The sequence below is a fragment of the Topomyia yanbarensis genome, chromosome 2 (genome assembly GCF_030247195.1).
Source record: "Topomyia yanbarensis strain Yona2022 chromosome 2, ASM3024719v1, whole genome shotgun sequence".
Taxonomy (NCBI): domain Eukaryota; kingdom Metazoa; phylum Arthropoda; class Insecta; order Diptera; family Culicidae; genus Topomyia; species Topomyia yanbarensis.
In genome coordinates this window covers 407,870,622-407,884,410 of record NC_080671.1, presented here as the reverse complement: position 1 = coordinate 407,884,410, position 13,789 = coordinate 407,870,622, and the positions used below count along the sequence as shown (strand labels likewise).

General features: G+C 39.7%; 1 protein-coding gene across 1 annotated transcript in view; it reads left to right on the top strand.

The window, feature by feature from the left end:
• LOC131685044 (serpin B4) overlaps positions 1-5,820 on the top strand; it is an 82,441-nt gene extending 76,621 nt beyond the window's left edge. Inside the window, exons 5-7 of the mRNA XM_058968428.1 lie at positions 4,774-4,905; positions 4,968-5,153; positions 5,219-5,820. Of these exons, the coding sequence (XP_058824411.1) occupies positions 4,774-4,905; positions 4,968-5,153; positions 5,219-5,515 (615 nt within the window). The 3' untranslated portion in view covers positions 5,516-5,820. The remainder of the gene's footprint in view (positions 1-4,773; positions 4,906-4,967; positions 5,154-5,218) is intronic.
• The last annotated feature ends 7,969 nt before the right edge of the window (positions 5,821-13,789 follow it).

The window sequence follows — 13,789 nt, the reverse complement described above, 5'->3', positions numbered from 1 at the left end:
AGGAGATAAATAATTCTATGATTGTTTCTTTAATAGTACATGAAATTAAATGTCAAATTAAGAATATGAGCTCAAGAATTCATTTATTTCATTGCAAAACAGATCGGATACAGCATTTTTTTTAATAAAATGGTTTTTCAAAATGATACGACCACTTGCAGTTTTTCGTGGATCATATGATTAAATTAACCAACAAGAATTATTTAATAGTCCGTTACACCCCCAGAACGGTTTATAGTCTGAAAGGTACGATTTGGCATACTAAGGACCAATTTCTGCAGTGTTGCCAACTCAATTTCTTCCCACGACTGGACAATAGCAGATTTTAGTTCCTGGGGTGTTGAAAATTGACGATTATTTGCATAAATTCGTCGGACCATTATCCCCCAGAGGTTCTCAATGGGATTTAAGTCCGGTGAACAAGCAGGCCAATCCAGAACATCAATATTTTCCGATGCCAGCCACGCCAATGTCTCAGAGCTTTTGTGTATACTGGCGTTATCCTGCTGAAAAATAAGCTTTGCCTTGCGTCTTCTGCGAATCACTGGTAGCAGACTGGCTCTAAGCACATTAATGTAGTCAGAGCTTTTCATTTTGTGTGAGACAAATTGGATTTTCAGCTTTCCGGATGCGCAAAACGCACCCCAAACCATCACTGATCCACCCCCGAAATTTCTCTTTGAAAAAAATCGTGGTTCTTTTCGCAAATCGCGCCAATAGCCATTGAACCCATCCGGCCCGTCCAAGTTGAACTTTTTCTCGTCCGAAAAAATCACCTGCGAGTGTTTTACACATTTTTGTTAAATGGTTTGAATGAATATGAGACCTCAAAATTCCGTAACTTGGTCTTACCTTTTTCCAGTCTTGGGACATGTTCCGACGCGCAAATTCTAGCCGAGCTTCCTTGTGCCGAGGTAGTAATCGTGGAGCACTATTCATTTTTGCTCGCAGTATGTTTGGCGAACGTTTCAATGCTCTCCAAACCGTCGAAACTGAAGCATTCAATTGAAGTTCAGTCCGAATTTGTGTGCAGCTCATGGTCGAATTCGATGCTCTACTCACAATTTGACGCGTGTCTCTTTCCGATAGTTTCTTTTTTCGTCCTGGACTCTTTTTCTTTCCATACATTGCAGGATTTTTGAGAAAATTCAACACTGCACAGTGACTACGTCCGATTTCTCGTGCGTATTTTCCGGATCGCCCATCCTGCCTTCCTGAAGGCCAGAATTTGTCCTTGCTCCTGTTGGCTCAAACTTTTTTGCCTACCCATAGTATCAAAATACTGTTAAATAAATAATATAATTCATTGTCATTAAATTCAATCTAAACTGAACAAGGATATCTAGTGGTCGTATATTTATGAAAAACAACAGCTACTCACTTTTGCAGCCTCTACAAATATATCTTTTTTGAGTCTTTTGCTTGTATTTGTGTTATTATTTATCGGTTGTCATCGTTCATTTAGAGTGGCTCCATTAGAGTCACGCTAAAATAAAAAAATCAAGGGTGGTTTTATCATTATGAAAAACACTGTAGTGACGCCGTAAAAATCGAAAGAGAAAGTAAACAAAGAGAGTAACTCATTGCAGATATGACGTTTTGAAAAAACGCTCAAGAAATTTGAACAATTTTCCTTCTGTATAGGAATTCTAACCTCAAATTACATGCGACATCAAAAAATATTTTACTCGCTGGTCTTCTGTTGGCGTAATACGCAAATCTTTTCCTTTTGAGGTCGACAGAGTCGACTGTGACTCGATGAGGTCACCGTCATCAAATTTCAAAAAATCACTATATTTATCTGGTACCGTAACAACATTGGAAAAGGAAATAGATGTTAAATCTATCTGTTGATATAACAGTCTTTGTGATTGAAGAAAACGGTGGATATACGAAACCAGTTATTTAGACATGTTCTGCGAGTTAATAGAGTTCTGTAATCCCCATTATTCTGTATTATAAAAAAATATTTTAAAAACCTTACGTGACTGTCAACTTTCTGTTTATCGGCATTTCTATACGATCAGAATAATTGTATTTTTATATTTCATCAATTAAGACATTTCCTATTAACCCTCCGGAAGTCGCGCAAATGGCTCACTGAACGAACACCCACTGGTGTCCAAAGACAATTTCGCTAGATTTTCAGAGCAACGTGCACTCAGTGCACTAGCACGATTGCCGGAATTTATTTTTACTTTTTTCTGGGCTTAGTTGACAAAAAATTAACACGTGTATATGCGTTCGATTCAGTATCAGATCATTAGGCTATATGAGGTACTTCGGACCCTAGTTAGGACTAGTTCTTAGTGGAGTGTCCATTATCTATATATCATACTAGCTAATACCCGTCGCGCGTTGCAGTGACTTTCAACGAAATAGGAATAAAACACAATTAGTTCCGATAGCACACAAACACGCTCCATAACAAATGTCTACTTCGTATAAATTTTTACGGTAATCGGTTAAGCCGTTTGGTATAAATCATATACATAGAAACATTGACTTTTATATAGATAGATTGATAGATATATACTTGAGGATTTAAGGTACTGCCAATGAGCCACAATATTCAATATATTTGAGTTCTTCTACTTTCACAAACTTTAAAACAACAAAGCTACAATTTTTAGTGATTTGATATTCTAAAACCACAGTGTTTGGATCACTGGCTTGGCTACAGAATAAAGTTTTTTTTTCGAAGATTCGTTTATTTCCGTCATTAATTTCATCCTACGGATTGCACCTAATCCCGTTGACATTGGGCGAATGGGCCACGAACTCACTCCCATCGAGAACCAGCTTCAGGATGGACAGCAGGTCAACCAAATCCGAACACAGAATTGGATTGTTCTGGATTCCAAAGTTCTGCAGACTCTTGTTGCGCTTCAGATGGCCCGCATTAACGTGTGTGATCTGATTCCCGTGCAGTAGCAACGTTCGGAGATATTTAAGGGGTGCAAACACCAGATAGTTGACATCACCGATCTCGTTGTAGGACAGATCGATTTCGTCGATTAGATCGTACTTGCGGATGGAAAAGGTTCCGAATTCGACGTGTGAGATACGATTGTGGCGTAGGTTGATGAAATTTACCGACGACAGATCGGCGAAGATGCCAATCGGAAGCGACAGTATATCGTTGTGGGACAAATCCAACGAGTTGAGAAAATTTAGCTTGCTGAATACGCTCAGCGGGACACCTTCGAAGCTGAAGTTCATGTGGGTCATGGTTAGAGTGTGCATCGAGGGTAGATTCTGAAGAAAGTCGAAATTTTTTAACTGATTGTTTTTCGATAGTATCAATGTTCCCAGTTCTGAGTTATTGTAGAATGCGGAAGGTCCAATTCCGATCAGTTTGTTGTCTGATAGGTCCACCGTGTCCACCACCATGAATGAGTTGTTTTCGATGATCGATATGTTGTTGCTGGCTAAATTGATTGATAACAGCGGACGTTGTTCGATTTCTGGATCAATTGGTCGCCGGTTAATAACCAATGCCCCGGATGAAATTTTCGAGATATAATTTTGGCTGAGGTCTAATCGTTCAAGAGATTCCAGCTTATTAAAAATACCGACCGGTACCGTCAGAATATTATTATTTCTCAAATTCAGTGTTTTCAATCGCTTCATCCCAGTGAAGATCGCCGGATCAACAAAATCCAAATCCAACTTCATTTCCGCCATCTGTAGTTCAGTCAATCCGGTTAATTTTTTTAGCACCCCAAACTCCTTCAGCGAAGGGTTGCCGGTCAGTGTTAGCGTTTCGAGCTCCTGCGGCCATTCGAAAGCTCTGGGCGAGAAATCTCGCAACCGATTTTCCGCGAGGTCGACATGCCGAACCGTTGAAAAAGTCTTCTCACCAATTCTCACCAAATTTAATCCTTTGGCTTTGACCGATTTAATAAATGGCATCTTCGGTATGGTGTGGATGTGACAGTCTTCAAATTCGATAATATCGCTGTTTTCAGCACCGTGTACATCTTTGAACCTGTCCTCCTCGGAAGCGTAGATGTTCCTCAGGTGACAAACACGGTTGGTAATTTCACAATTCAGTTTGATCAGTGATGATGAAGGAATAGTTTGAATCACAGGAAAAATGATGCAAACGAACAAGAGTACTACTGACCACGGGAGCGACATTTTGATACTGCAATCAAGGCAAGTTGTCGGGAAAGTCTGGTACTAGAACGAACGTCTTATCAGTCCGGCAGTACTTGCGCTGTATAAATTAATGATTGTTCTATCGCTGGGTTAGATGGCGTGGGTTTGATTCACGAGCAAGCCGCAGACGCAAATAATCGTTTTAATGAACGGAATGTTGTTGTCAGAGAGTAGTTATTATGATACTTTTCAAGAAATAAATTTAATTAATTATTTGATTTATTGTTTCTCGAAGCGAATTTAGACATTTAAAAGATGTACCAGTTTATATGGGAATTTGCTGTGTGACCGCATTCTCCAACCCGTAACTCCAGAACCGGAAGTACGATCAATAGAAAAAAAATCAATATCAGCCTATGGGTAGGTTGTACCTCTCATTTGAGACTAAGTTTTGTGCAAATCGGTCCAGGCATCTCTGAGAAACAGAGGTGACATTATTTGCTACATACATACAAGCACAGACAGACCTTGTCCAATCTCGACGAAGGAAAAATATTGTGCAACTGAATCGACGTAGTATTTATTTTATGTTCCTAATTAATGTGCCTCTATCATACAACCTTGCATCAATCTTGAAGGCTAATCGTTGTATTTGTTTACGTTTTTCAGATAAAATCCGAGCAAGGAATATTTTCAGTAAATGGTGAAGAGAAGCGTGTAATGACGATGCAAACGGAGGGCGCGTTCGGTGTTGGATCAAGCCAGGAGCTAGACGCCAAATTCATTGAACTGCCATACAATGTAATCTCACCACAGATATTTTTTTCCATCAGAACAGTTTCAAACTTCTTCTGAATTTTCAGAACACCCGATACTCCCTGCTCGTGATGGTCCCGAACAAACCGGATGGCGTCAAAGATCTGATCAAGAACTTCAACTGCAACAGTCTGAGCAGTGCTCAGAAAAGTCTCCAACAGCAGCCGATTCGAATTAGTCTGCCCAAGTTCCATATTGATAGCACGAGTCGGGCGGAGAAAGCACTTGCTAAGGTATGTTTACTCTACATGTACTATCGCTTTGAAAACGCATCTCAAGCCCTGATTTCATTTTCTAGCTGGGTCTCATCACAATGTTCACATCCAAGGCCGATCTCAGTGGAATTACGGACGAGCAGAAAATCCACGTCGATGAACTGGTGCAGCACGTGTCTATTCGGGTTGACGAAGGTGCTAGCAGTGAGTTGTCCCTGTCCGCCAGTGATACCATTGAATCGAAGACTACCCCCGACGGCCAGGAAGAGTTGGAGGAATTCGTAGTTGATCGGCCATTCTTGTTCTTCGTGCGTGATACTGTAGACGATTTGGTGATCGTTGCTGGCAAAATTACCGACGTCCCTGAAGCGGTCGAGTGAAGTACTCAACTGCTTCCATCAAATGTGTTAGGCTAGTGAAAGTTTAATGTTAACGTTTTAGTTAAGCCGTACATTCCTCCTTTCCTGTGCGCACTTGAAGTTGCATTCATCAGCATTTTCAGAGTAGCCAAAAGCTAGAATATAGAAAAAAACTCACACAAACTCATACTATAATCTATTCTCATTACATTCTTTCTCACGAATACAAATGCTCAAAGGAACACAACTTCGCAGAACTAGATGCACTTATTTTCAGGAAACAGAAATTAAACTTTCTCTCAACTGTGCTCGGAGTAATCGAACGCGCGGGCAAAAATGCAGAAACGAAACATGGAATCGTTACTCCAATAGAAGATCAATCGAAACTCGAAATTTCCCATCTTGTGCTGGTTTTATTCATAAGATAGGGATAATTTGTGTAAAAAATAAACGATTTCCAGTGCGGGTACTCAATGTTCTCCTAAGCCGCTTATAGTAGTTGATCGGGATATCAAGGTAATTACGCTGGTCTACTGAGAAATGAGTATTACTGATGGGTTAGAGTGTTTCTATGTATTTTTTTGTATTAGACGCGTACAAATTGTATTAGGAAAGACAATCAATTGAGCGAGGGAACATGACGTATAGAACGTATTCAAACTGCCAACTTTTCGCCTAATGTTAGTACCAGTAGTAGACCTAAACTAGCGTGTAAAATGTACGCAACATCCTCTCATGTTCTACCCACCAAAAGCAACAATTGAGAATTAGACATACAAAGAAAGTTTGTCATCAACTCCTACGGATGATGAAAAATTCCCACATCTGCTAAGAAGACGGCAATTAATCTTTTCACAATGAGGTCCATTTATTTTGAAATTGTATTAAAAAACGCGAGAGCTTCAGTACCCGCCGTAGTTGCACTGTTGCTCATAATGTTTGATTGTATTGATGACATACTAGACAATACGCTACGCAAGCAATAGTGAGGAAAGGCACACACACAAACATCCGATGAATGCAGTTTCGATTCAGAATTCGAACAATCGTTTACTAATGTATTGCTAAATGAACAAATAGAATTAGGTTATTTATGTAAAATCTTAATTTATTTTTAAAAATCGAAACAATAAATATATTTTTTAAAGTACTGTATATCACTAGTTAATTTCCAAGAAAAAAAAACACTATTTTAATCCACCTAGTGGTGCGATTGTGTCTTTCTCATTTAACCAAACCATTTGCCATTTAAACAAATTAGCTGTTATGTTCAATATAACTGTGGAAATGCCTATTACATTCTTATTGCACTTAGCACGCATCCCATGACTACCACGAAAGTCGACACTTACACAGTTTAAACATAAAGGTATGATGATTAATTAGCTTAATTAGCTTGAGTTCAGGTACAATCGGGTCTCCTACTACGCGGATTCCTACAACGCGGCTTCCTACTGTGCGGATTCCTACTGCGCAGTACCCGCGTTGTAGGATACCCATAGCTTATGGGATTTCGACTAATTAGTCTGTGGCTGTGGCCGATTATTTCTTTCGCGTCAACATGTAGCGCCATACTTTCTTTGGTAAAGTTGTTGTACTCACTTGGGCCTTCAACTTAGAATCATAGGGTATTCAATTAGTTGAGAACTATGCCGGGGTGCTATGAAGAAAGAGTAAATAAATCTAACCTCTCGTCGTAAATCCTACTATCATCAAATGGATTCAATATCAAATATATCAAGACCCTGATTATTTTGAAAAGTGGTGTATTCAGAGAATTTGTAAAAGAAGTCCAGGGCTTCTAAATGGTAGAAAGTATAACTCCCAAATGCCCTACCAGGCGGCGCTGCAGATATTCAACACATGTTAAAATAATTCTATATCTCAACAACGTGATTAGATAGAGTGGTACTGTCTTCAGCAAAATTACTCGAGAGCTCGGGGACTACCAAACGGTAACAGATTAGTTTAGAATACTCTCACTATGCGGCCCTAGTGACTGCAGAAACTTTTAGGACCTGGTATATTACGATACATCTCAAGAGTGTAACTTTCGGCAATGTTCTTGAGGAAATCAAGGGCTGCTCGATTATAGACAGACTGAATTGGAGTGGACCCATGGATGAGTGGTATCTTTGGCAAAATTCATCGACAGTTTGAGTTTTATTGTACGGTGATCAGATTACTTCAGAACTCTTTCGCGTTTCGCAGTGATTTCGTCCGTTTTTAGGACAATTTGCTATTTTTGGATGTTTTTGCTGCAACTTTAAACACTGAACCCGTTGAAGCACAAGAAACAATTTTCATTGTGATTGCACCCATACCAGAAGGAGTTGCAGCATGCATTGAGCGGATTCCGGGGATAGCTACAGCTGACTCGAAACGGTTCGCCAAAAAAATTTTTCTTCCGAACACAATGCAGATGTCACAAATTTTACGTTTAAATGGCAATTCTGCAATGACCTATCATGAAGCTGCTGCGGCGTCCGAATAATGACTCCCTGCAGACTAGCCCGTGTTGCCAATCTCTTCAGAGTACCTCCCAATCCATTGCTTGGCCCTTTTCCATGTGCAGTAGCAAAATAGTGCCATTCAGCGGGCACTCCAAAGTTAATTTCATGGAAAACCAGGTTTGTAATATTAAACCTGTTTTTATATTGTGAAACAGCACCATCGTAAAAATAAATGATTTTCTTCAACTTTGGTACTTTGGATTTCACAAATTTTATGAACTGCGCTGGAAAGCATGGAATGTTGTTGTATTGTGTTCTAGTGTGTCTGAAATTATGACGCAATTTAATGGTACAACTTTTTCCTCGTTCAATCGTAGGCTGCAAATTATTGTAATGAACTCCTTGTACTCTATCTTGGAAAACAAAAGAATAGTTTTCGGATAAATCTGCCACAACAACGACTTCACCTTCACGTAAATTATCACGTGTCATTTTGAAGAACTTGGCTTGCTGTGCTGCTATATAATCGTGCTTTCGGACTGTTTGGATGGTTTCAAGGAAACCGTCGACAAATGGTTCAACCTCTGAAATCACAGTCTCCAAAGAGCATCGCTCTAGCTGAGACCATTGCTTATAAGTTATTTCTGCAATATTACTGTCATCCAGATGAGACCAAATCATTGCACGAATTGAGTCCATATTGCCACATGACACAACCTTACACTGGTTGAAGAAACACAACTCTGTTGGTGAACTGCACAGGTTACATGTCAAGAAATCCTTGTACGTGGCGAATTTCTGTACTCCATCTACTTCCATTTGGGAAAATCTAGCTCCGGTGAACAGCCTAAAATTTTCGTGCATCACACATACGCACACAGTGTGCGTGCCTGCTGCTCCTGCCAAAACGCACTCTGGCGACCGCTGTTCTGCGAATTTGCTGAAACCTATTTTCTCATCGGGAAATTTTTCTCTAAATAAGCAAAGATTCCACTCAGATTCGCCAAAACCAATCGCTTTTGCTTCAACACTCTTTTATCCCCTTCACGTACACTTTGGTACTCTTTCTTCCCTGCCAATTTAGACTGCCAGTGTTTCATTGAGTCTATGAAGTTTGGTCGCAAAACATTCCTCGTTTTCATCTTCGTCCGAGCTATCCAACTAAATTTCTACACATAAACGAAAATTTTAAAAAATGGGAATTAAAAATGTATTGCGTAATTGTGTAAATTGTGTCGTCTGAATCGCTATAAAAATGGATTAAACCGTTCACCTCGAGAGATAAACGAAAAAAGCAGGTCTTTCAGATTTTTTATGATTACATGACAGTGGAATGATTTGTGATGTTCAATACCTTAAAAACAGCTTAATCTATACTTAGTTCATTAAGTACAAGCATTAGTTCGAATACAATTGCATACGACATGTCTGGTGATGGCACCATACGCGAAGAATGGGCTTAAATGAGATCCTCAGATTGAACAAAGAACCTATGACGCACTTTATGGATAATCTTATTATGTCTCACCTTGTTTATCAGGATTCTCGTCCACCTGCTCGACCCCCATTTCTACGACTACAACGAAAAAAATAGTTGAGTACTCCCAAAATGGTAAACTTCATCATAAATGTACCAGCCTGCTAATGAACATCCCTGTTTTTATCATTAGATGGCAGTTTACACATAGCTTCCGGCCTTCAATAATTTTTGGAAAGTATTTATTGTATTCATCATGCAACTGTGCAGAAATTTTTATCAAACTCTTGCGGCGATTTTCTGAATGTAGATTCAACGGGTTGCAGCACTGTCTTTGAGATTATGCGTATAGATCCTCATATATGTGAGCATGGTGATCACGAACACTTTTCAATTTTGTAATACCGGTTCTAAGTTTGAAAAGGTACCATTGTCGAGAAGTGAACTGTTTAGATGACCTATGCCGCTACGAAGGTGGGAGGGAAAATGCTTTGTGTTCAACAAAGTTGTAAGTCAAAGGTAGACCTTCATAAATTAATTTGTTTTCCAACTTTTCTGACTTGCGGCGCTACTCTTCAATTGTTACTGGTTTTTCTGTAAATGAGAGATGGGGTTTTTGGATAATTGTACCAGTATTTATTTTATTGTATGTATATTTCAAAAACATGGTTACAAGCTCATTTTTTCTTAAAAAAATTTAGTGAAAAACAATATAAAACCGCGAATCACTCGCGAACAGTATCCACTTAGTTTTCCGCCTTGCGAAAGAACAGCACAGAATAACAACTACTTTCCTACTACACCTGCTGATCTAGCTTCGACTAGCGTTTATTACTCGATACTTATACATTACTAGAGAATTCGTTATTGCGATATTTTGCTTGCTCGGTCGAGTGACTGGTTGTTATTTCTGGAACTACACGACGTTGTTATAATAATATAAATAAGAAATATTCGTTAGTATATTTATATCTTTGTTTACTCACTTGTATTACTGGTAGGGCTTTTTAATTACGCACTAACATTTCAGTAGCCAAAACGTGTTTCATCAAATAACTTTCAAAACTGTCAAGCTTCATATGCAATGTAGTGCGAAAGTAGTTATCGTCATTTTCTACCACAACAGTAAGCTTGTCTTCCAAATTTTCGGAATTAACAAATATTACGTCGCACGCGTTGAGCTAATGGCTTCCTGAAGCACACATTTTTTTAGAATAACCTTTTCATTTTCTATTGTGAATGAAACATATCCTCGATTCTTGCCAGCGTTTTCTAAAGATAGATACTTTCCAGGTCTGCATTTTTTTATAATGACAATTTTACTTTCTGATAGTGATACTCCTGGAAATGACAAACATTGTTACCATCTAAATTTTTGAAATCTCACATCAACACAAATTTCGTGTTTCTGAGCTGATTGTGTGATAGGTATATTTAGCAGAAAATTGTAATTCTTATTATATTATGTTTAGTGAAATTGGTTGCAAAAAGAACTTTTCATACGAATTAGTAATTTATTTGGAAGAAGTGCGGTTTAGAAACAACCCTATAATCTAAAAACATGGAAAGAACAACACAAATTTAAAAAAAACAATCGAAATAACAAAATTTAGAATTTTTTTTCTAAATTTTGTCACTGTTTCTAGTAATGTGCTTTGATTATGTTGAAACCATAGGCATAATTACACTAGACACAGTGGATAATCAGTGCATCTATGGGATTATTAGCGTAAATCGGGAATTTGGATGCATGCCATAAAAAACATATCCCACCGTAATTTTCTGATCATAGCAAAGGTTTTGGACATCCGCATAGCTTCCTTGTGATTTACCAGGTGCCGATCATTCGTTAGCGGCAAACAATATATGAATTTCATGTTTTCGCCGACGATTTCTATGACGCGCTCTCGTAAAATTTTTACACTCTAACGAGTAGATGTAAGCCGTGTGGTTCGGCTTTGTTTTAGCAATTTTCGATTTGCTGACTGGGAAGACCAAAAACTGAAAATCGTCCATCACGGGATTCATAACGGGAATCTGTTAAATGACCTGTTGAGCTGTGTCTAATGTTGGTCCAGCGAAGGACAATCATTGGACAATTTGGAAGCATTTATTTCTTATGGGGTTGTATCGGGAATCCTGCAGTAAAAGTACCGGCATATTTAATATTTTGTATGAAGTTGTTCTTTACGAGATCTTTATCTGTAATTTCTTAAGCAGAAATCCACGATCGTATCAACAACAACACGAATAGTTATCCCTTATTATGTAGCATTTTCTGCTTCAATTTCGCTTTAAGCAAATACTGACATTTTTTACTGAATTTGTTTCCATTGCCGATATTTCGTATATTTTTGCATACAAACATAAAAATTCTTTTGAGTAAACCAGAAGCATCCGAACAAATTTGTATTTGGAATGAGGGATCTGGAGCCAATTACCATTCGGTTGAGTGTTGTTTCGAAAAAAAGTCAATTGTTTTGACAATCTAGCTCTCATGTTTTCTTCAGTGAAACATGTATCTGAAGCTTTTTTTGTGAAAAATCTCATTCAAGAACAAGGTTGCCATTTTTGTGGTCTGTATGGCAGAATAACAGTTTTGGCAATACCGTTTTATTACATAGCATTGAAACAAGTTGTGAATTCATAGTTTTGGTAAAATACGGTCAGTATACTAGCACACGAAGCTGACATCTTAGAGTATTCAGATTTGACAAAGTTACACTGCCTATGATCGCAAATCAGTCCCATAAATATAGAAAATCCCATAGAAAACGGGACAAATATACAATCATGAGCAGAAGTTTGAGACAAGCGTTTTGAAAAGCACAAATTTCGCTCGCCAATTCTTTTGCTCCAGAGCGAAAACTCAAAATTGCCATAATTTTGAATTTTTCCAAGTACAAAGTTCTCCATTTTTAGCCTGTGGTAAAATAAGATATTGCTCGACACATTCGAAAAGTGGTAATTATTTATTTATATATTTTAGCCTTTGGCTTCACCCAAGGCTTACTCTTTTTTTTTACAATGGAGAAGACCTTTACGTCCTAGCCCAGTACACGTGCTATTGGTAGGGTCCAATCTACCACACGGGGTGCACTGGGGGCGTGTCGGGCTCGAATGGTGAGGCTGCCATTAATACCGACTAAACTCCATTGGGCTCCGCCATCATTCCTCCCAGGAACTACCTCTCGGTATTACTTCTGGGGGGATGGCTGTACTAAATGTACTCATTCACTCTCACTCACGCGTTCATACGTCCTGTATGAGGCTTACTTGGGTGCTCTCTCAATCGCACTTTGATTCACTCTCAAACACTCCCACATGAGGCTGACTTTTGTGCTCAAATTTTTCGTTCCTTGCGAGGCTGACTTGTGAGCTCAACTTACTCATTCCTTGCTAGGCTTACTTTTGTGGTCGCCACAACCATACCATGTGAGGCTGACTTGGGTGCTCACCCTATCACCTGATTCACTCTCAATCGTGCCACTCTATTGTACCTCTGTCACTCCCCCTGGCATCCCATGTGGGATATTTTTCGTAGGCCCCACTTCTGACATACCATGCGAGGCTGACTTGTGTGCTCACCTTTTTCATTTCTTGCTAGGCTTACTTTTGTGCTAGCCTCTACCATACCATGTGAGGCAGACTTTTGTGCTCACCCTTAACATGCCGTGTGAGACTGACTTGGATGCTCACCCTTTCACTCTTCTGCCACGCCATGAGGCATCGATAGCTAAGTCCCAACATACTACGCTACGACCCTCCCGTCTTGGCATGAGGCAGTCCACTTATACGCCTATACACTCACTCTTCTGTCTTGCTTCGGGGTGGCTGGGTTTACCCCTTACGCGGTTGCCAGTCGCTGCGCCAAACCTGCCTCGGCATGAACAGACCTTTCACTCCCTTTTTTTGCGCTTGGACTTTTTCGCTCCAGCTAACCAATCACTAGTTAGCCGTGCCCGTCGTCTGTTGCTCGGATCGCCAGATTACCTGTAGCCTACTGGCAATCTGGATGGTAGCAGCCGAGACTGCGTTCCACTTCTCCACCGATTGACACATCCGCTGAATAAGGGTATCAGGGGTTGTGTCCCAGCCACAGACGTCAAGCATTGCTCTTCTTTCGACGTCGAACCGATGACATACGAACAGTATGTGTTCGGCAGTTTCGTCTAAACCTGGGCAGTCCGGGCAGACTGGGACCTCCGCGTGCCCGAACCTGTGGAGGTACTGTCGGAAACAGCCATGGCCTGACAGGAATTGTGTCAGGTGGAAGTGAACTTCCCCATGGGGTCTTCCCACCCAGCTCGATATGCTAGGTATCAGCCGGTGGGTCCACCTACCTTTCGAGGAGTTGTCCCACTC